Here is a 20,753-nt window from a genome sequence, read left to right as displayed (position 1 = left end):
GTGCCAGCCTCTGCCCTGCTGCTTTAGCTTACAAACCGAATAACGAAGGCATTTATTTTTTATATACAACAAATAATAAATAAAGACGCCTCTTTACGTCACGCGGCCGCTGTCGGTGCAAGCCGCCCAAAGCACTGCCTTGTGCCATTAGCCAACGCTTCGCGCGTGGCATCCGAGGTGTGGCGGCTCCTTGTGCGGTGCCTGCGGCGCGGGGAGCGGGGCCACCGCTCCATCACCGCCCCGCCCGGCCCGCTCCATCCCTGCCCGGCCCGCTCCATCACCGCCCGGCCGCCCCGCACGCAGATCCCCGTCACGGAGGGGCGTGAGCTCGGGGGGGTGCTCCGTGATTGCTGTGTTTTGGTGCTGGGCTGCAGCCCCGCCCCTCCATCTCCCCTCCCACGGCTGAGCCCATAAATCGGCGGGCGGCGTGCGCGGGGCCGGCTCGCAGCAGTCTCGGGCGTGGGCGGGCGCGGAGCCGCCGCCTCTCGCGGGTTCCGTTAGGTGCGGCGGGCGGCCGTTCGTTCCCTGGCAGTCGGGCACCGGGAGCCACCGACGATGGACACCAAGAAGGTACGGGGGCCAAGGCGGGCTCCTTCTCGCCCTCTTTCTCGCCGCCGCGGCCGCCGCTCGGCTCCCCGGGCGCTCCGGCGGAGGGCTGGCGGGAGGGATGCGGTCGCGGCCGGCGTTCGCCTGCCGCTGGCCGCGGGGATGGATGCGGCGGTGGTGCCGGCAGGGCCGCTGCTCGGCCCTTGGGCCGCTCTGCCTGGGGGGGGATGGGGCACCGCGCAGTTTGGGAGAGGTTGTCGCAGGTCGCGCGATCGATTTTTGGTTTCGTGCGCGTGGCCTGATGATGCACATGATGCTGTCCGCGTTGTAGGATATTGATCACGAGGTTTGTTTCGCTTGCGGCGCCGCACTCGGTTGGTCCCTGGGCTTGGGATGCTAAGCGGGAGATTGATGTTAAAGATATTTTTTCGGGTGGTGGCAGGATGACTTATAAAGGTATTGTTAAATGTCAAGAAGGTGGCAGAGCGTGTCCTTCCCCTCCTTCTCATACGAAAAGCAGGGGATATTTGTCGCTATCTCCTCGTCTGCAGCAGCGAGTGAGGTGTGCAGCAGTGGAGTGAGCTCATGACTGCGTGTATCTGAACGTACTAAGGGAGACGGCACATTCCCACCTGAACTGGGGCGGGATGCCGGGGAATTACACGGGAACAGCCAGAACTGGAGGAGGCCGGGGCTCTCATCGCCATGTTGGTGGGAGATGAGGGCAGTGTGAGAGGATGAGGCAGAGGACAGTGTCTGGTCAAGGTCGTTCAGAGAAGCGGGGAGAGGCCACTCCTGCCGGGCTCAACAAGTTGTGCAGCTCTCGGGTTGGAGGCACTGAAGGAGGGGAGCTGGTGAGGAGCATCCCCTGGAAAATGAACGCTGCTGACGCCTGTGGTCGGAGGGAGGGGTGGCGGTTTGAATTCCGTGCTGGTGCACAGACCTCAGCCTTGAGCCTCTGGATAGAGTGGGTGTAGCTGTACTATTTCTGAGCTCCCTGTTTGCCTTTTGGGAAGCGAGGCACTTGCAGCACTAACAAATGATCCATACATTAGATCACAGTCTGGCTCACTGGAGGGGATGGGTCATGCCATGTGATGTCTAGGTGGTGGGAGGCTGGGCAGGAGATGAATAGCAGGCAACAGCCAGGAGAAGGAAGTATGAAAGAGAGTAGAACTAACCCTGCAGCTCATTTATGTACCAGATAAGTGAGGGGTGCCCACACAGCAGGGACCCCGTGGTCCCTGCAGCACCCAGAAGGAAAAGGCCACTGTGGTCACTGCTAGCCATGACAAAGCAGAGTCCTGGGGGAAAGGTGCTCCTGTGTGAGCCATGTGGAGAGCTGGGGCTGGTCTGCAGCTTTGCCATACCTGCTGGCTAGAGATGGTCTGGCCTGGAGTCCCAAAACTGCCTAGATATTATAATGCATTTCCATAGGCATCCAGAGCTGTGTCCTTGTGGTTCTGTGCCAAATTTCCTTGAGATAAAAATGAGGGGAGCGGTCACAGGGTGCCAGGGAGAATGCCTGGATTGCCTAGGGTGTGTTCACGTGTGAATGCTACCTCCGTGCTCATCTGCCCCTTGTCCACTTTGTCTCCACCGCTGACCGGGGCAGGAGGACATTTACATGACGTAGGTCGGTGGAGGAAGCCATGCCTGAGAGTCCTTTCCCCAAATTTTGTTTATCGAGGCAGAACTGGTCGTGTCTGTGGGTTGTGCAGGCCAGAAGCACATATGTGCTGGGCTTGAAAGATTGGTGGGGGTGGCACGAGGACTGACAGAAGGTTATTGCCAAAAACTTTGGGCACTTTTGAGAGCTACTACTACTCCTGGAGCTGAGCTAGAAAGTGAGAGACTGGAAGAGCTGTGACAGTAAGCCCTACCTAGTAGTTTACTCTGCCAGGCTTAAGTACAATAATTGGAAAGTCTTGGAAAAGGAACTGTTAATATTTTTGGAAAAGCTTCCAATCCTCCTGAGATGGGAAGGAACACAGTCTTTCTGAATTGTGCCAACTCAGGCAGTGGCTGCCTAAGTGCCAACTCCTGAGTCACCTGCTCCCCCACACCTCCCTCAATCGGAGCTGACTTAAATGCCACAAGCTTTAAAAATGAATAAAATGTCAGATGCCTTTCGCTGACTCTGAAATTTCTCAGTCTGTGTGACTTCTGAGGTTGGACCCTTAAGCTTTCCCTATGGCTCTGAGGGCTCAGCAGCTTTTATTTTAATTTAACAGAGGTTCAGGTACACTGAAACTTCAGGGAGTGTGCTTCATTTAAGATACCAACTATTGCCACAGCTTAAAGAAAAATAGACTGGAAGCTTGGTAGCAACTGCTGCCACCTCTTGAGGCACGCTGCTGTGCCAGTGCCCTGGGGCAGGGATGGGAAGCCCTTGCCTGGGAAAAACAAGCCTGTTGCCGAAAAGAGTGTGTGTTGTAACTGTGGTGAGTGACTGCCAGTGTAGCTCATGGGCAGATCTGAGACTCAGTTTATGGGAACTTGTCAGCTGGCTCAGGGAAGAGTTAGACCCTTCTTTCATGCCATGCCAGAGATCAGCGAAAGCTGCTGTAAAGCAGATCAACCCAAAATAACAGCCACTAATGCAGGCAGTGTATTCATTATAATGAGCTGAGAATAGTTGCTGAAGGTCAGGAGATAACAAAGGGGAGGCCCTGACCAGCCCTCCTACTTGCAGCCACAGAACTTTTCCTGCTGTACAGTTGCATCTCCCTTTCCGGGGAGGGGGATCCAAGGGATGCAACTGGTACTCAGCCTTGCTGGATGAAAGCCCATTCCTTGCCCTCAGAGCACTTGCACGTGGCACCTATGAGCTGCAGCTGCTCTTTATGCTGAAAAGAAACTCAAGTTGTGTAGAAGGCCAAATAAAGTAAATAATTGTTCCCTCTCTTTCCACAGAAAATCACAGCGCCTCTTATCTATGCTGTTTGCATTGCTGCCATTGGATCTCTCCAGTTTGGGTACAACACTGGTGTCATCAATGCACCTGAGAAGGTGAGAGGAAGAATGAGCTGGGGAGGTGGGATGGGTGAGGGGCTGATGGGAAGACAATGGTGTCGAAAGGAGAAGGACTGTCTCCCAAGCACACAGAAATTTGGTTTTTGGTTTGTGAAGTCAGTCAGGTATTTAAAAGCCCTCATTCAAATACAACATTGAACAGGAAGAACAAAGTTTTGGGGAGGGGGGAGAGCAAACAGAGAGGTTAATTCTCTTAATTAGGAGCACAGGAAGGGCAGGAGGGCTCCATCTGCCATATGTGGTGTGTGGAGGAATGTGAGCTGCCTCAGTTTTGAGTCAGAATAAACCAGCCATGTCAGAAGGAATGTAGAAAGCAGTGTGCACAAAACAGTTAAGGGTTGGTAGGCATTACAGCTGCCCTAATTTAGTTTATTTTACTTGTTTATTCATTGCTTGTGTTAAGTATAGATTCAGTGCTTGTAAAAGGGTTGTGACTTGGACATTTGACCAAATCATCCCATGACTGTAGCCTAAGAAACAAGAGGTGAAGAAAATGAGAGATGTGGTTTTCATGTAACTTTAAGATGGTTCCTCTGTCAAGAACTGAGTCACGAATACCACATCCACCCTCTCTCCGGGAAGAGATGTTCACGACCGCATGGGGGATGGGGTCAGTCCTCCCTAGTTAATGTCCTGCTGCCATCTGCTGGGGGCAGACACTCTGTCCCCCCCAGCCCATGCCAGAATTTACCTCACTAGCTAAGAGGATGCCTGGGAAATCAGCAATGTGGCCCTGTCACATCTGCCCTGGGACAGCGTTATGTAAAAAGTAAACAATTTTTTCAGGCTTACTTCAGTGAAACCTTGTGTGTCTCCAGCTATTTCTATACCAGAAACCCTATCCCTGCTGTCAGTGTTTTGCTATTGCCAGAAATGTTCCCATCCACTCGCTGGTCATGTTTTCTTGTTCCCTTTCATTCCCAACTGTCTCCCGCCTCCTCGCAAGAACCACCAGTGACTCAGATCTGAAATATTCAGAAGATAAGCCTGTTCTCCTTAATAAATGCTGCTGTCCTTTGGGTACCCTGCCTGCCCCTCCACTCAGTGAAGCACTCTCCCTCATCATACTGAGCTACTGCTCAGTGAAAGCTCCTCCTTCTGTGCCCTCGTGTTCCCCTTGTATAACTTGTTGCTGCCTTTTTGGGTCTCTGTGTTTTCATGGCAGTAGGAAGCAGAAGGAAGACAGCATCCCCTTCCCCCAGTGTAAAATGCCTCCCTCTGGATTGTAACTCTTGCTACCTGACTCCTCTTGCAGATCATCCGGAAGTTTTTCAACAAAACCCTGTCAGAAAGGAGTGGGACGGCTGTCTCCCAAGAACTGCTCACCTCTCTGTGGTCACTTTCTGTGGCCATCTTCTCAGTAGGAGGCATGATTGGCTCCTTCTCAGTCAGTCTCTTTGTAAACAGATTTGGCAGGTAAGTTAGGAAGCGGAGGATGCAAGCTGTTGGGGAACTTTTCCCTTTACAAAGGAGTGTTGGGAAGAAGAGGGCAGAGGTGGGAAGAGATGTGTGGGAGGGGAGGAAGCAGGAATGTGTGGGCTGCAAAAAGGATTGCAGGCCAAGGCAGGATCTGGATGGGAATTATTCCATTCTCCCCACCCCTGAGACGGGATATCATGGGCAGGTTTACATTTTCCCCTCTCATGATGTTTTTCCTTCTGTATTGCCAGTTTAAGCTCAGTCTTGACATCTTTACCCTGGCAGGAGGAATTCCATGCTGCTGGTGAATGTCTTGGCCTTTGTTGGTGGCCTTCTCATGGCCTTCTCTAAGGCAGCACAGGCAGTGGAGATGTTGATTATTGGCCGCTTTGTTATTGGTACCTTCTGTGGCCTCTGCACCGGCTTTGTGCCCATGTACATCAGCGAGGTCTCGCCCACCAGCGTCCGCGGAGCCTTCGGCACCCTCAACCAGCTGGGCATTGTTGTGGGCATCCTGGTGGCTCAGGTAGGCCTGGTACAACCTGATCCTGCCCTCGGGTGGGGCAAGGAGGGCTGGGGAAGGGTGAGGAGGGCTTTACTTGCCATCAGGTGCAGAGTGTGGATCCTGTCATACCGGGGTGGGGGTGAGGAATTGAAGTGTTTGAAGTCACTCTTATTTCTCTTCTGTTCTCGGTGTAGATCTTTGGACTAGAGGCGATCATGGGCACTGAAGGACTTTGGCCAATGCTTTTGGGGTTCACCATCCTCCCAGCAATTCTGCAGTGTATTGGTCTTCTGTTCTGCCCTGAAAGCCCCCGCTTCCTATTGATCAACAAGATGGAGGAGGAGAAAGCCCAAGCAGGTAAGAACTCATCTCAGAGGGGCAGGGCAGTGTTCTGGCTCCCAGCCTGCACTGAGCTTGAGTGGGAGGCGAGGACTGATCCTGGTGCCTGTGGTGAATTAGGGTGTGACTCCCGGAGGGCATCAGGCCTGGCCTGCCTTCCCATCCTTTAGGTTGCACCAGTGCCAGGGAGCATGAGAAACCTGGCATCCCAACAGAGGCTCCAGGTGGGATCAAGATGTGAGGAGTGGTATCTAGCCTGGTGGGATGTAGCAGGACCAGCTGCTGCTGCCACTCTGCCAGCTCCTCCTGAAAGGCAGGAAATAGGCTGGCATTTAACAGACAGCTTGGAGGGCTGGGGTCAGCTCTGGCAAGAGCGTGAACAGAATTTCAGGATCAAACATAAGCTTGGAGATCAATCAACATGAGCAGGACCTGGGCTTGGTTTCTGTGCTGTTCGCAGTACCCTGACCTCTGGGTTGAAAAGAAGAGCAAGGCTTGCCAGCAGAGGCTTGGCCTTTCCCATGCAGCAGGCTTCAACACCAACTGGGTGTGTTCAGTCTTCCTGCCGTGCCCTGCCTGCAGTATCAGGATGGGACACACACACCTCCCCTGGCCAGTAGGCATGTATCTCATACATGACATGTTTGGATTCTTCCCTCTAGTTCTGCAGAAGCTCCGTGGTGATCGAGATGTGTCTCAAGACATCGAGGAGATGAAAGAAGAAAGTGCTAAAATGTCCCAGGAAAAGAAAGCAACTGTGCCAGAGCTTTTCCGTTCTCCAAACTACCGTCAAGCCATTATCATCGCCATCATGCTGCAGCTCTCCCAGCAGCTCTCAGGCATCAATGCTGTGAGTTATCTTGCTGTCCCATCTTCTGGGCCTCCCTTATCTCTGGCTAAACTTGCACTTGCTACTGGTGTGGAGAGAGCTCTAAGTCCCAAAACGTCTTTGTGCCTTGACTGGAGGTCACTGTTTTGTCATCTGGCAAAGGTGCTAAGATGGAAAGTGGATATTAGGGCTTTCACTTTCCCCTCCTGCACCCTGATGAGACACTGTAGCCTTGCACCAAGTGACTGAAAGCATGCTGTTTTATAGTGTGGAGTGCTGCTTAGAAATTCCCTGATGGGAGTGCAAGCCGTTAGGCAGAGGATGAGGGACGTGCTCTCAAACATGGAATCATGACTGTGTCCAACTTTCTCTTCTCTTCCCAGGTATTCTATTATTCCACGGGGATTTTTGAAAGAGCTGGTATCACACAGCCTATCTATGCCACCATTGGAGCCGGTGTGGTGAACACAGTCTTCACTGTGGTGTCGGTGAGTGGGACAGGGCTGTGTCTGCCTGGGCATGTCCCTGGCAGATGGGACTGCAGGCAAGTAGCCAGGTGGTGGCAAAGCACTGGGCCATGCACTGACCTGTGGGAGCAAAGACCAGCGTGCACCAAAGATAGCATGGTGGGAGGAGAGATGGACAGAAAGAGATGTTGTTATGTTGGATGAAAGAGAAGGTGGAAAAGGAGTGCATGTTGGGGAAAAGAGTGGTGAGAGAAAGCAGTAGCAAGAACCAGAGTGGAAGAACTTGTGCTGACAGTGAAGCAGCCTGGTGACCTGCACTGAGATCACCATGGTCTCTGAGGTTTATGGGCAGATAAGGAAAAGATGCAGGAGATACTGAGCAAGGAGCTCTGTCCTGCTTTTGCTGCCAAAGTAATGGACATATTTTTCCTTCTCCTTTCCAGCTGTTCCTGGTGGAGCGTGCAGGACGCCGGACCCTCCATTTAGCTGGTTTGGGTGGCATGGCTGTGTGTGCTGCTATTATGACTGTGGCTTTAGCCCTGAAGGTGAGTGATTGGTGTTACTGTCCAGGCTGACTCCAGCAGAAACCTATAAGGAAGCACATGTGCTTTGCTCTGCAATACTGCCCTGTAGGCAGATAGAGCCAAGTGTGCAGTGGAGAGAGCAATTTTCTTACTCTGGGAACTGCTACAGTGTTTGCAGTGCAGCTGAGAAAGTTGTGACACTAGGGATGGCATTGTGCTGATCCTACTTTGTTCCCTTGCAGGATGTGGTGGATTGGATCAGATACATTAGCATTGTTGCCACTTTTGGCTTTGTGGCTCTTTTTGAGATTGGCCCTGGCCCTATCCCGTGGTTCATTGTGGCAGAGCTCTTCAGCCAGGGCCCACGACCTGCAGCCATGGCAGTGGCTGGTTGTTCCAACTGGACCTCCAATTTCTTGGTGGGAATGCTCTTCCCCTATGCAGAGGTAAGTCCTAGTTTATAAAGCACTTGTGAGAGCACTGCAGCATTGGAATAGGCATCCAGAAAAGTAGTAGAATCTGCATCTTTGAAGACTTTGACATATGACTATTTGACCTTTAATAACCCAACCTCTCCTGGAAATTGTCCCTGCTTTGGGAAGAGTGCTGGTGAGTCTTCCAGAGGTCTCTTGAGTCAGTGTTATGATTGTTACTGGAGGCTGTTGCTCACCTTACATTCTGCTGTCTTAATTGGTTGCAGCTTAAAATATGTGGAAGAGCCATCTTGGTTAGCACATCAGGGCTTTTGCTTTAAAAGCATCAATTTTGGTCACCCTCAGGAAGATTAAAGACCTTTAGAAGCACATAGGAATGTGATTTCAATTTTCAAAATGCTGTGATGAAAAAAAAAAGTCAGGAAGGTTACTGTTAGAGACAGGTGTTGGAATTTTAACCTCTCAACAGCAAATGACCTTACATGTAATATGCAAATAAAACCTTTTGTGTTTGTCCTCCCTGCAGAAACTGTGTGGCTCCTATGTCTTCCTCATCTTCCTTGTTTTCCTGGTCATCTTCTTTGTCTTCACCTTCTTCAAAGTGCCAGAGACCAAGGGCAGGACTTTTGAAGACATCGCCAGAGGCTTTGAAGGACGAGGAAACAACGGCTCGTCACCCCAGAAGACCCCCATGGTGGAGATGAACAAAGCTGCCTAAGATCCACGACACACCCGTTCTTTAACTCGTTCATGCTTAAAGAGTCATTAAAGGAATGAGCAAAGAAAACCATGAGAACTGGGACGTTTTTCCCCTCCTCAATTGCTGCTATATTCTTCATTTCACCCACATGCTCGCCCATTCTGCCAGGCTTGCCAGCATTAAGCAAATCTGATATGGGTGATCTGCCATACTGGAAAGCACCTGGCACTTGCAAAAATAATCTCATCTTTCCTGCCACAAACATCAGGAGAACAGAGAAGAGCTGGCAATATTTTTACTTTTCTCACATAAAATTGCCATTTGGGGTTAACATACTTATGCACACAGTGACCATAATGTATTTGAACCTAATTACTATTTTTGTAGTGAGTTGAAGTGACCCGCTAAACAAGTCCCCAGCCCTTTGAGTCTACACTGTGTGCGTGTGTATGGTGTTACACTGGAATTTAGCAAGCTTACCAAAAAGCCATCTTGCTTTTTCCTATCCAGTGTGCACTCTTTTTAGCCTCAGGAAAAAGGGGACCAAGTCACATGCATATTTTTTCCTGCTCTCTTATTTTTTGTATAGACAGACTGAAAGCATACTTTTACTTCAGTTTATTTATTTGTATGTCACTTTGTAAATATTTATTTTTTTAATGGTGTACAAAAATGTACAGATAAAGAAATTGGAGACGTTTAAGAGAAATAGCTATTCTAACAAAAGATGCTGTAGACTTGAGGTGCAATAAGACTGTAAAGGAGAAATGTACTAAAAAAAAGAGATTGAGCATTTTAGGTGGTATGTACAGCAGAGCCAATTATGCACATCACCTTGAAGTTATTTGTGCCCTCTGGAAAGAAATTCGAAGAGTTCTGTATTTGGGGGAAAGAGGTATGTTTCTGCACTAAAATCTCTATTATTAGGGATTTTTGGTGGCTATTTTAAGTAATGGTTCTCAAGTGTTGATGAGAGTGTGATATTGCATCTTAAAATGGGGTTTGTTGGATTATATTTTCAGACATGGTTTTAAGCATTCTGTGGATGATTGAGGGTGGTGATTGCAAACCAGAAGGTAATTTTTCCTGCCTTCTCTTAATTTTATTTCTTTTTGGCTTCTCTGTTATAGTCTAGTACGTCATAAATTCTGAAATTTGCAGACTGTCATTCAAAGGAGTGCAAGGATAAAAATTATTTTTCAGAGCTGTGTTTTCTTAGCAGTTGTTCCTGTAAATACTACAGAGGCATGTAGCATGACCCTCCTGGACACAGGCATGGTCAGATGTGGTACATGTAGGTTCATAAGAGCAGAGATGCAGGACTAGACAGCAGAGCTACTGGAATTTGCTGGTTTAGCAGAGCGAAAGGTCTGTAGTGCTCAGTCCCCTGCTTGGTTGAAGGCCAGATGTTTTTTGCCCCATATATCCTCTCTGGAAGGTCTGCATGATGTTGTGGTGCTCACCAGTGTGCTTTGTAGATGTGTACAGCTCTGTTATCGTGCCTCTGTTCAAAGGGATGTGGCAGGCAGTAATTGTTCATCAGTAAATGTCGGTCTCCTTGCTTGTCATTCCGCTGGGCAGTCGAGTTTGTGTGTCCCCCACCCTTGGTGCCGAGCTAGCACAGCTCAGGTCAGGCAGGCAAAAAGTAACACCTAGGGCACACCTGCAGTCAAGGAGGGGCAGCTTTAATCACTGCAGCGTTCTGTGACAGGCTCCAGGCCCATGCCTGTCCAGACCTGCACACAATAACTAAAGGTAGCACAGAGGTAGGTCCAGTTTCAACTCCTGCTCTTCTGAGATCAAGCTGCAGTTTTTGGATGTGGTCAACCTCGGGTCGACCTGCTGAAATTCATCACTGGATATCCTAGAAGAGAGGTAGGCCCACAGATTCCGAGGTGGTAAAAGGAAGAAAGGCTTAGAAAGGTTGGAATGACAGCAAGACTTTTGTAGCATGGATAGCCCAAGCTTTCTTGCCAACATAATGCTTCAGAGCAGGTTAGAGAATTCCCATTGATATATATTCTGGGGGGTCTGTGTGACATTTTCAGTAACTAGTGATGACATCTCTACCTTCCCTAATGAGAAACAGTTGCAAAGATCAGTTAAATTTGCTGCTGTTAAATGCTTCCTGTGAATTAATTCGAAATGCCCCAGCTTTGCACAATGCAATCATATTACATCCAGTTTTCCCCAAGCTTTTTATTTAGGCTTACATGCCAGATATTTATTCCCAGAAGTATTATATAAGATGTCTCTCCCAATTTTGATATTCTGGCTCAGTTACATAGATTTCTGTGCCCTTCCTTTGACCCTCCAGCACATCCAGACATGATATTTCTATATGGGTATCTGTATGTTAGGAAATTCCCCCCACAGCTGTGCATAAGAGCATTCCATACTTTGCATCAGATGTGTGTTGGCTTGGACTGAAATGTGTAGGCCTTTCTCACACGGTATCTTTCTTATTTTCTTTTTCTGTAACGGCATTGTGAATATTTCGGATGGATTTTATATGCTTATTAATGTGGTTGTTTCCTGGTTTTGAAATAAAAAATATGAAATAAATATCTGATTTGGATTTTGCCTTTATCCTGCAGGTCTTCTCTTATTCTTTTATCAAAGCCTGGGACTGCATCCTGAAATGTCACCAGCATTTACCTTGCAACCTTTTTGGGTAGCTTAGCACTCTGTATTTGCTGTTTTATCCTACTGAAAGTGATAATTTCTCTCAGCATCTATGCAAATCATCTTTAATTCCTTTACTACCATTTCTTAGCACTTCTTAAACTAAAAAGATGTGCTTCTCTGGTTCTTGTTTGCCCAAATCCTTTTTGTTTGTGTGCAAATACTTTTCCAATGTAACATGAAGGGAGAGAAGTGACTGGAGGTTATGATCCTGCCCAGAGCTAAAAAACCTGAGACTTCTGCCCCTGCTCTTTTCCCACTGTGCTCCACCTTTTCTGCCAGGAGGGACAAGGACGTCTTTGTAGCTGATGCTTTACTCCCTCTGTTTGGGATGTGACCTTCATGTCCTCCTGTGAGCTTGTACCTATGTACACTCAGTAGTGGATATTGGAAAGGAGCAGGGGGATGGAGAAAAAAAAAAACCACTGCCCCAGGAGCTGATCCCATAGCTCAGGGACTGCAGCATTCCTTGGACCACTCTCAGGTCTCTGGGCTGCTCTCAAAAAATATGTGAACAAAATACCCTTCAGTAGAAGAGGACGGGATTAAGTGAAAGGAAGGAAAAGATGGCAGACCCCAGAGTACCTTAGAGCAGGAATATGGCTAATATGACTCCAGAGTCAGCAGGCTGCTCAAAGCCTAAAACAAGGAGAAGGTAGGGAGCAATGTAAAGTCTGAAAAAGCTCAGCAGAACAGCGATCCCATGAAGCCTTTCTGAAATCTGCTGTTGCTGGCTGCTGCGTGTTCCTAGCTCACGCCTGTGTTTTGCTAAGCTTGGTATGCAACCAGCCTTGGAGCTGGGGAGTGCCCTGGGCTAATCTGTCTAGGATTGTTTTTCAATTCTAGCTCAACTATAAAAATAAAGCCCAGCCATCCAAACTCATAAGCATATCCAGCTCAAACTTAACTCTTAGCATTTCAGTTTTCTTTGTCAAAAGTGGAAGCAGAGAAAAAAATAATTTGTGGCCAAAGCATGTGATTCCCTGAGCACTAATTTAATCTTTTGTGTAGTGTTTGTGATAAAACTTGGGTTAGGGATCAAGGCTTTGGTTTAGATCTGGTTAGTTCTTAAAATTCTAAGGAAGCTTCAAAAGGAAAACCTGTTTGCAATTAAATGGTTTGAATGCAATTTAATGGTTTGAGGATGGGCTGTTTTCAGCTGAAAGTGTACATCACATCCAAGTGAGCATGTAGGCGGTTCTTGTGGCCACCACAATGCCCCACAGAAATTAATCACTGGTGAGTTCTTGGAATGAAACTGATGCTGAGTGGACAGGAGAAGAACCCCAAGGGTCCCAAGTGACATCAGCCATGTCAAAAGTTTCAGTGCTGTTTTACAGGCTGGAGCACAATAAAGTGTCTCAGCATCACTGCCAACATTTGTTGCTTTCTGCTTGTGTTGTTTCTGATTAATGTCTTTGCATACCAGCCAAGAACAGCAGTTTATTTCTGTGAGAAGAAATGTGGGAAAAAACCTCCAGCAAACAACGTTTTATTGGGGGTAGATTTCCCTGCTGCATGTCCACTGCAGAAATCTTTTTGATTTTCTGTTCTGAAAAGAGGACACATTCTAGACACCTCAATAGCTGGGGAGATATGGGGCAGCTTCTCCCTTGGGAATATCTGGGTGAGAGCACAGGCAGGAGACTGCAGGCTTCCCTCCAAGCAGTCACTAACCCCTTCTTTGAGGGTTACTCCAAGAAGGGACATTTGCTAGTTTGGTGGGGGACTGTGCCATCACTCCTTTCTTTTGAGAGGAAAGAAGGTGTGGACACACTGCCAATGTCATTGTGATGGGCCACGATGGAGCAGCATCAAGAAGTGACTCACCACAACCTTTTCTCCCACTGTAGGCATTGTGAGAAAAGTCCTGCCAGCAGGTAAATCAAATGCATGTTTTGTTGCACAGAAAATTTATGTCTCTCTGGCTTATTTTTTTTTTTCCAGACTTCCTGCAGATCAGACAAAGGACACAATTGTAACGTTTTTTTCACTTTTAGAAGGACTCTTTGAAGACATATGAGATGCTTGCTGGAAAACCTGGGGTCTGGTCTGTCACTTAGCCTGGCTTTGTCTTTACAATGTGAGTTACCAGACAGAAGACAGTTGTCTTCATAATGCGCTGCTGGGAAAAGGCAGCACTCAGGCTGTCAGACAAGGAAAGAATATGGTTTTGTCTCCTAAAATATATATTGCTACAACAATTTAATTGGTGTTACTTGAACGTATTCTGTTTCTGGTGGAGGCAGGCTGTAACTTTTAAAAACAATTCACTTGCTGTGATGTATCTTGTTTCTATGCCATACCTCACTAAATTACACAGTGTTTACAAGAACTGTCTCTTCCTTTTCCAAAAGCTTCAGCAGGCCTGATAGACACATGACTGACCTGCTAAGTCTGTTTTCTGCTTATGTTGCACAACCATTTTCTGTTTAGCAAGAGGTCACATGGATTTGTGTAAGGCAGTCATTCTGGTGCGCCAGCCACTGTGACATGCATTGTGGGACCACTGCAGATCCTGTTCTGAACTAACAACTGGTCATCCATGTTAAAACTAAACTATCTCTAGACCAACCTGATCAAACAGCACCCTGTTTTTTCATCTCTGGTCTCTGTTTCACCCTGTTTTTTAGTCTTCTCCATCATGAACTAATTTGCCTTCCATTAACAAATTTGATTCTCCACCACAAACAAACTCAGATGTTTATCGTCACTTCCTTTATATTCCTGTCACCAAGTGCCATTGTCACTCAGACTGCATATTATCTTGGTACATTAAATTCCTTGGGGTCTGGACTAGCTTTTTCTCCCCTTTGCTCTGCTTATTTCTTGCAAAGTGGTCTCTTCTCTGATATGGATCAAAACCCACAGTGAAAGTCTTAAGGTAATAACTCTGCTGTGAGTCCAGTATATGACCTAAAGAGTCCTCAAGGTTTAGAGGAAAGCCACCAGAATAATTTTCCACTGAGGAAGGCATAAGGATGCAGAACCAGGAGAGGATGAAAGCTAGGAGCAGTGGTGAAGGTCTGGAGGGACATGGACACAGCTGTGTAGCAGGACAATGAGGGAAGAGAAAAAAAAACCCAAAAAAATCCCAAAATCTGGAAGGAAGATAAGATGTTTATAAGTCTGAAAAGGTGGAACAGGATCTAAAAGAGAGGAATATGAACTTTAAAAGAAGCAGATGTAAGACTGAGGAAGGGAAAGACTGAAGACAACCAAAGTATGGGCCCTTGACCTGCACGCAAAATAAAATGAAGCCCTATAGGACTCCAGAAGCTTGTGAATCACAGGCAAGAGGTCATCAGTTCTTCAGGGAAAGAGAAATAGAGGTGCCACCTCCACCATGTGTCCAGAAGTATCTTTGCAGCTGAAACAAACAGCTATGTCAGAGTCACAGTGTTTCTGGCAGTATGACCTCACCGCTTGGTCCGCAAAGATTGGGTTCTGCTTGCTTGAAAGATGGCTCTAAAAATGCCACTTGAGAGCCACAGGCAGGTAAAACTGATGGGCATGCAAGATACAGCTGGCTCAGCTGGACTGAAGGTCTCTCAGTGGCAAATCAGAGCAGCCTGGCCATAAGCACAAAGCAGAGGTATCTTCCTACCTGTGGTAGGTACTGCAAGACGAGATCCCAACAGAACTGGCCAAGGGCAATGTCAGCAAAGCCCGGTGTGGGCAGACACCACCACTGCTGGAACCTGCAGGGCTTGTCCACCTCAGAAAAACTTATCCATGCAGAAATGTTGAGAGGAATACTTGCCAGCTTCCTTATTTCGTGTCAGAGACCAAATTTTTATGGAGTGATGGAGCAACACCCCACCATCTTTATGCTCCTCCTTTTTCTCATTCTGATGCAAGAGTTGCATTCACACTGATCATATGTAATTCATAAGTCATGGTGTGTGTTGTCATGCTTTGGTCACACACATATACACAAAAAAGTTAAAACTGTTGTATTAGTGTAAAGTTTTGGTGTTTTCTAACACACACAAAAAAGAAAACGAGGCAAAACCAAAAAAGGAGAGAAAAAATAGAAGTGAAGGGAGAGAAACATTTTTCCTTGTGACTGGAAAGTCCACTTCCTGACTGGCTGTGTGTGTGAGAACGGAGCAGCCAAAGGAACAAACACCAGGGCTGACTAGAAGTTAAGCTTTAACAAAGATTTAGTGCAAAATGCTGGCTCTTGAAAATATAGTTTCATTTTTTTTTCCTCGACTGCGACTTAATTTTTATTAACACGTTTTGTTCTGCTGAAGGCACGCTCAAAACAAATTAGTGACACTTTAAAAATAGAGACTGAAGAAATCTAAAGCTCAAGGGAAGACTTAAAGGAGTGAATTCTGCAGACAGGTTGACAGGGAGGGAAGGATGGGACTCATGCCTGGAAATGCTGACAGCTCTTAGGAGCCAGAACCAGCCACTGCAACTTGAACTGGGCAGGCTGGACACACCTCAGTTCCCTGGCAGCCCTCTCTGGTCTGGAGGCCAAAAGGGACACAGGAATGGTCCCGAATGCACTGCCCTGGCACCCGATCTGCAGTCACCAGGGGCATTTGCTGGTGCAGACGTGAGTGACACTGCGCAGGCCTAGCATGGCTCCTCATCTCCTTATCTTGCCTGACTTGGAAGGACAAGGTGAGGAAAGAGGAGCACAAAGGTAAGGCATGATCTTCTCCTGGTACTAATGCACAGGAGTGCAGGACTGGAAGATCTGGATGGATCCAAAGGGTTTGCACTGCTTCTGCTCCTGGACTCTCTGAACCGGGTGCTCCTGGGAAGGTTTCTGGAGCACAGCCATGAAAACCATGTTTGAAGTGGCTTCCCACCAACGCTGCAAAGCCCAGCTGAGATTCATATTAGAGTCCACGTCTTTCTTATGAAATAAAAACTTATCTGATGTGTGGTTTGTGGGTGCGAACACTTTGGTTGCACAGATATCATTGCTTGCTCAAGGTAGTACGTTGTTAAAAGTGCAGCTGAGATAGAAGATATTTCTGTGATTCAGCCAGACTTCCTATCACTCCCATTTTTTAAAACAACATCATCTGAAATTGTCCCCTGTGTCTGCCCCCTTGATCCACATTGAAACCTTGATGGACAGATATTGAGCCCTCAGAACAGCTTTTATTCCCTTTCTTACAGAGCTCTGGAGTCTGAGTGGTGATGAGGGACTGACCATGATCACTTAGCAGCTAGGCCTGTGCTTACTGTGAAGAGAAGCAGCGTCTCTGTAAGGGAAGCTTACGAGGGGTTTTTATGAGTGAATTGTGACGAGGTGTCAACACTGCAGCAGAGTTCCTCATGACTCTACCCCCTCTCCTTCTCTCTATTTGCCCATTAAAATCAACTGTTCCTCCAAAGTAGTCCTGTTACCTGGGATTTCCCATTCTAGCTTGATCACCTGAGAACTGGAAGCCATAAGCTTCCTCCTTTCCATCTTTCCTGTCTGTGCTTGTAATGCCAGTCCATCATTCCCAGTGGACTGGGACAGAAATCTGAATGTGGCACTTCTTTGCAGTGAGGAAACAACAATGCCTTGTTCTCTGAAGCACCCTGTGACACAGGGCAGAAAATGGGTGACCACCTACTGTGGGGTCTCATCTCCAGCCACTCCAGATCCATATTAACCTGCAGATTTTGGCATGCTGCACTTGCCATTCTACCTCCCAGTGTCTGACCCAGCTATCCCAGTATCTCTCCAGCCAGTTCCACGCCCCAGTGCACAGAAGAATGCTAGGCAACCTGTATGGCCGGCTCTCTTAGCTCCTGTCCTCAGCACTGAAGCATCCTGTTGGCAGTCCCAACATGGCCAGAACAGTGGCCTTGTGGGCCCAGCAGCTTCTGCCTAGATAGATGCACTGTTGGATAGTTTGTAAGAAATAGCTGATAACCATTATGCATAAGCTGAAACTAGTGTGAAGACTTTCCTCCTCACTCTGTCTCCCTGGTTATGAATTTTCCATTGACATCTCCGGTCTCGTGAAGGTGCCAAACATTTCATGGGCAAATGCATCTCTACAAATTACATGCTCAAGTAAAGCAACATTCAGTGGATGTAGAACATCAGCAGAACATCAGAAGTATGTGGTGGTAATAGATGTGGGATGCTTCTTTTGTTCCCAGATATTGCTCACGAAAAGGTTGGGGGAAATTTGCTAAAATTTGGTCAATTAATTATGACTTGGTATAGTCTGTCAAGCTTTTTCTCTGTCCCCAGAGCAACGTTCAGAGCTACAGAATATTTTATTGCACAACCAGTCTGTGTAGGTGCAACACTTACTCTTTCTGATGTGTTCCACCACGTGTCAGGGTGCGAAGAGCATGACAGGCTGCTCAGAGCAGCCTTTGGGCAATGTCACAGGACACCAGCCTGGAGTTTAGAGGAGCTGCTGATGGCGTCATTCACAATCACTGGGATATTTTGCATCTTCCAGTTCCCAGTATGCTGAGTAGCAGTTTGCTGCCATACCTCCCCCTCTTTCCAAAGGAGGATGCTGTGCCTACGGTGTAACTCCTGTCAAAGTGCATCACATCAGCCACTCTCCCCTAATCCATACAGCCAGTCCTTTCATTTCAAAAGGCAGTCAGTTTGCCCTTGGTAAACCAGCACCACCCTTTCCTGACCACATCCTTGTCCTTGGTGCATGTGGTGCTGGGTGACAAGAGGACACAGCACTGAGGTAAGGATGGCTGGTCTGGGGTTCACTGACTCATCCTGGTTGGTCTGCACAGCTGTGTGCAACATTAGCATTTTTTCCAGCTGCCAGGGATGACAGATGAAAGACTCTGGTCTCATAACCACATCAGGCAATTTTTTCAGCAGCTTCAGAAATGTCCTAGCACCCTTGAAGTGTATCCTGTTCAATCTCATGCACTGTAATATATTCAACCTCCATAAGTAGTATCAAGCCTGGTGCTGCCCCACTCCTTGCTGTCCCTCAGTTTTCCAAACCATTACGATGTGTTTGGAAATCTTGGAGCAGGCTTTGCTTCTACAGACTATAGCAAGGAAGGCAAGGCTTTGAGTACTTCAGCCTCATCTAAGGCTGAGACATTGGTCACTACTTTGTCTCCCCACTCCTCAGCACACCTGTATTTTGCCTGGACTGAGTACTGGGATAGTTGCACAATCTCTTTGTCACCCATCCTCTTCCATGTAAGTTTCTCCTCCAGCTGGGCTCTACGGCCTTTCTGATTTTGTCCTTCTGTACCCAAGCAATGCTTCTTTCTCCTTTTCTCCTTTTCCATAACCTTTTTTTTCCAGCTCTTACACACATGCTTTTTGCACTTGAATTCATTGTGAAGCTCCTTCCTTAGTTAGGATGAGTTTCACTCAAAATTACCAGACTTGCTGCACCAAAAAAAACCAAAAAACAAAAAAAAACAAAACAAAACAAAAAAAACAAACCAAAACAAAAAACAAACAAACAAAAAAAAAAGAAAAAAAACAAAAAAAACCAAAACCCCAAAAAAACCAAACAAAACAAAAAAAACCAAAAAACCCCCACTAAATTTGTTTGAAGATGCTGTCTTGCACAGTGTTGGCCAGGGCAAACAGCTGTGCTGTGCCAGTGTCTTTTTACAATGCTCCGATGCTGCAAATCAGTGGAAGAGCGACTGATGGCACTGCTGGAACTCTGGATTTCTGGCACACAGTAGGCAGTTGCCTACCTTCCTTCTCTGGTGTTACTTGAACATGGACACAAGGGAGGCTGTCCATGCAGAAGACCATTGCACTCCCAAAGCCCAGCAAGCACTTTCTGCCATCCCAGAGCAGTCAGCATGGCAATGGTGGATCAGGACAAGGTTGATTTGATACTAAAGATGATGTTTAGGGAGCTGAGTAAGAGGAAGCCAAGGAAGGATGGAATGGAGTGAAGCCCTGAGCGATGAACACAGCAGGAGACAGTGAGTGACTCTGGGAGTCCTAGGGCTGTGAGGAAATGGTCCCCGTAGTGGGGTAGCCAGAAGGATTATGATATACCCAGATATGATATACCAGAGCACTGGGTCACTTGCTGGCAGTGTGTCTGGCAGTTACAGCAGGAGACAGGAGGGAGCTGTGTGTGATAACGAGAGAGAAGAATGCAAAGAAGAATGGTCAGATCTCTGAAGGCAATGGTGGTTGAAATGACATTCTATAGGAGAATCCTTGAAAGTGGTGTGGCTCTGAGTGGAGCTGTTTGAAGTGAGGTGGAGTGGCCACCAGGTTGTTTTAACTATTTAAGTGTCTTGGTGTGAGACCCCATGTTTTACTCATGGCATTATGATTGCAAGGTGGGCTGGGAACAGGCAGCCATGAGGCAGAGGGGGTAAATAAACTCTAGCTTATATTCACCAAGAATGTGCAGCTCAGCACTTGCTGTCACCCAGCAGCCTTTGTCTTTTTGTCACCATGCTCCCTCCAAAAGAATTCTTTCATGTCCATCCAAGAGCATTCTGTGGGTACAGAGATGGCTGCCAAGCACACTGAGGTGGTGGGAATGAACAAAAAATGCTGACAGCTTTGGAATAAGTGGCATGCTGAAGGCTAATCTTGTTTCAGCAGCTAGAAACAGGACTCGGTGTGCTCTGGGCCTCTCTGTCCTGTGAGCTTGATAGCCATTGATGAGAAGGCTGGGAAAACACCAGTGCACTTGCAAAAATTTTGGATGTGCAAGTTAAAAACAGACAGCAATACATCAAAACAAAGCACATGTTTGAAGCATCTACTCACTTCTGGCAGATCAGAGCTGAGAAGGAGGGAAAGACAGGAAAGGGAGGGGGATGGCAAGAAAAGGAGAGGAAAGGTGGCTGGGCGTTTTGGGTGCAGCAAGAAATGGTGCCAGTGTGCAATGTCTTCTCTGGGCTTTTGACCTGAGCAATCTTGTTGGGAGAAGGGACAATCAGGGTGAAAGCTGAGCAAACAGAACAGGGTAGATGACTTGGGTTTTATCACGGGGTGGTGCTTGGCAGGCGGGGCTCGAGCAGGAACTGCTGGCCGGGCTGTGTTTGCGCAAGAAGCGCCCGGTCCGGGCAGCAAAGCTGGCAGTGCCACCTCCTGGGCAGAGCAGGCGCTCGGAGCAGCTCGCATCCCACTCTCCTGCTGACCGGCTGGGTGATCCTGGCTAAACACTGCCCTTCATGGCACCTGGATATTTTCATTAGCAGAGGGACGGCCCGAGGGAAGTCGGTGAGCAAAGTTCATGCCCATCTGGGTGAGATCTTCACACTGTCAAATAAAAGTGCAGAGCTACTCTCGGGCTGACAGTCACTGCTGGAGGAGA

General features: G+C 47.7%; 1 protein-coding gene across 1 annotated transcript; it reads left to right on the top strand.

The window, feature by feature from the left end:
• Positions 1-439: 439 nt before the first annotated feature.
• LOC121349844 (solute carrier family 2, facilitated glucose transporter member 3) lies at positions 440-11,364 on the top strand. The gene is made up of 10 exons (XM_041460627.1): positions 440-570; positions 3,463-3,558; positions 4,838-4,998; positions 5,287-5,527; positions 5,701-5,863; positions 6,508-6,695; positions 7,058-7,162; positions 7,585-7,686; positions 7,908-8,111; positions 8,626-11,364. Exons 1-10 carry the CDS (start codon positions 556-558, stop codon positions 8,815-8,817), a joined length of 1,467 nt encoding a protein of 488 aa, XP_041316561.1. The 5' UTR covers positions 440-555; the 3' UTR covers positions 8,818-11,364.
• The last annotated feature ends 9,389 nt before the right edge of the window (positions 11,365-20,753 follow it).

This window comes from Pyrgilauda ruficollis, unplaced genomic scaffold (genome assembly GCF_017590135.1).
Source record: "Pyrgilauda ruficollis isolate IOZ18807 unplaced genomic scaffold, ASM1759013v1 scaffold146, whole genome shotgun sequence".
Classification (NCBI taxonomy): Eukaryota; Metazoa; Chordata; class Aves; order Passeriformes; family Passeridae; genus Pyrgilauda; species Pyrgilauda ruficollis.
This window is presented reverse-complemented; position numbering and strand designations above follow the sequence as displayed.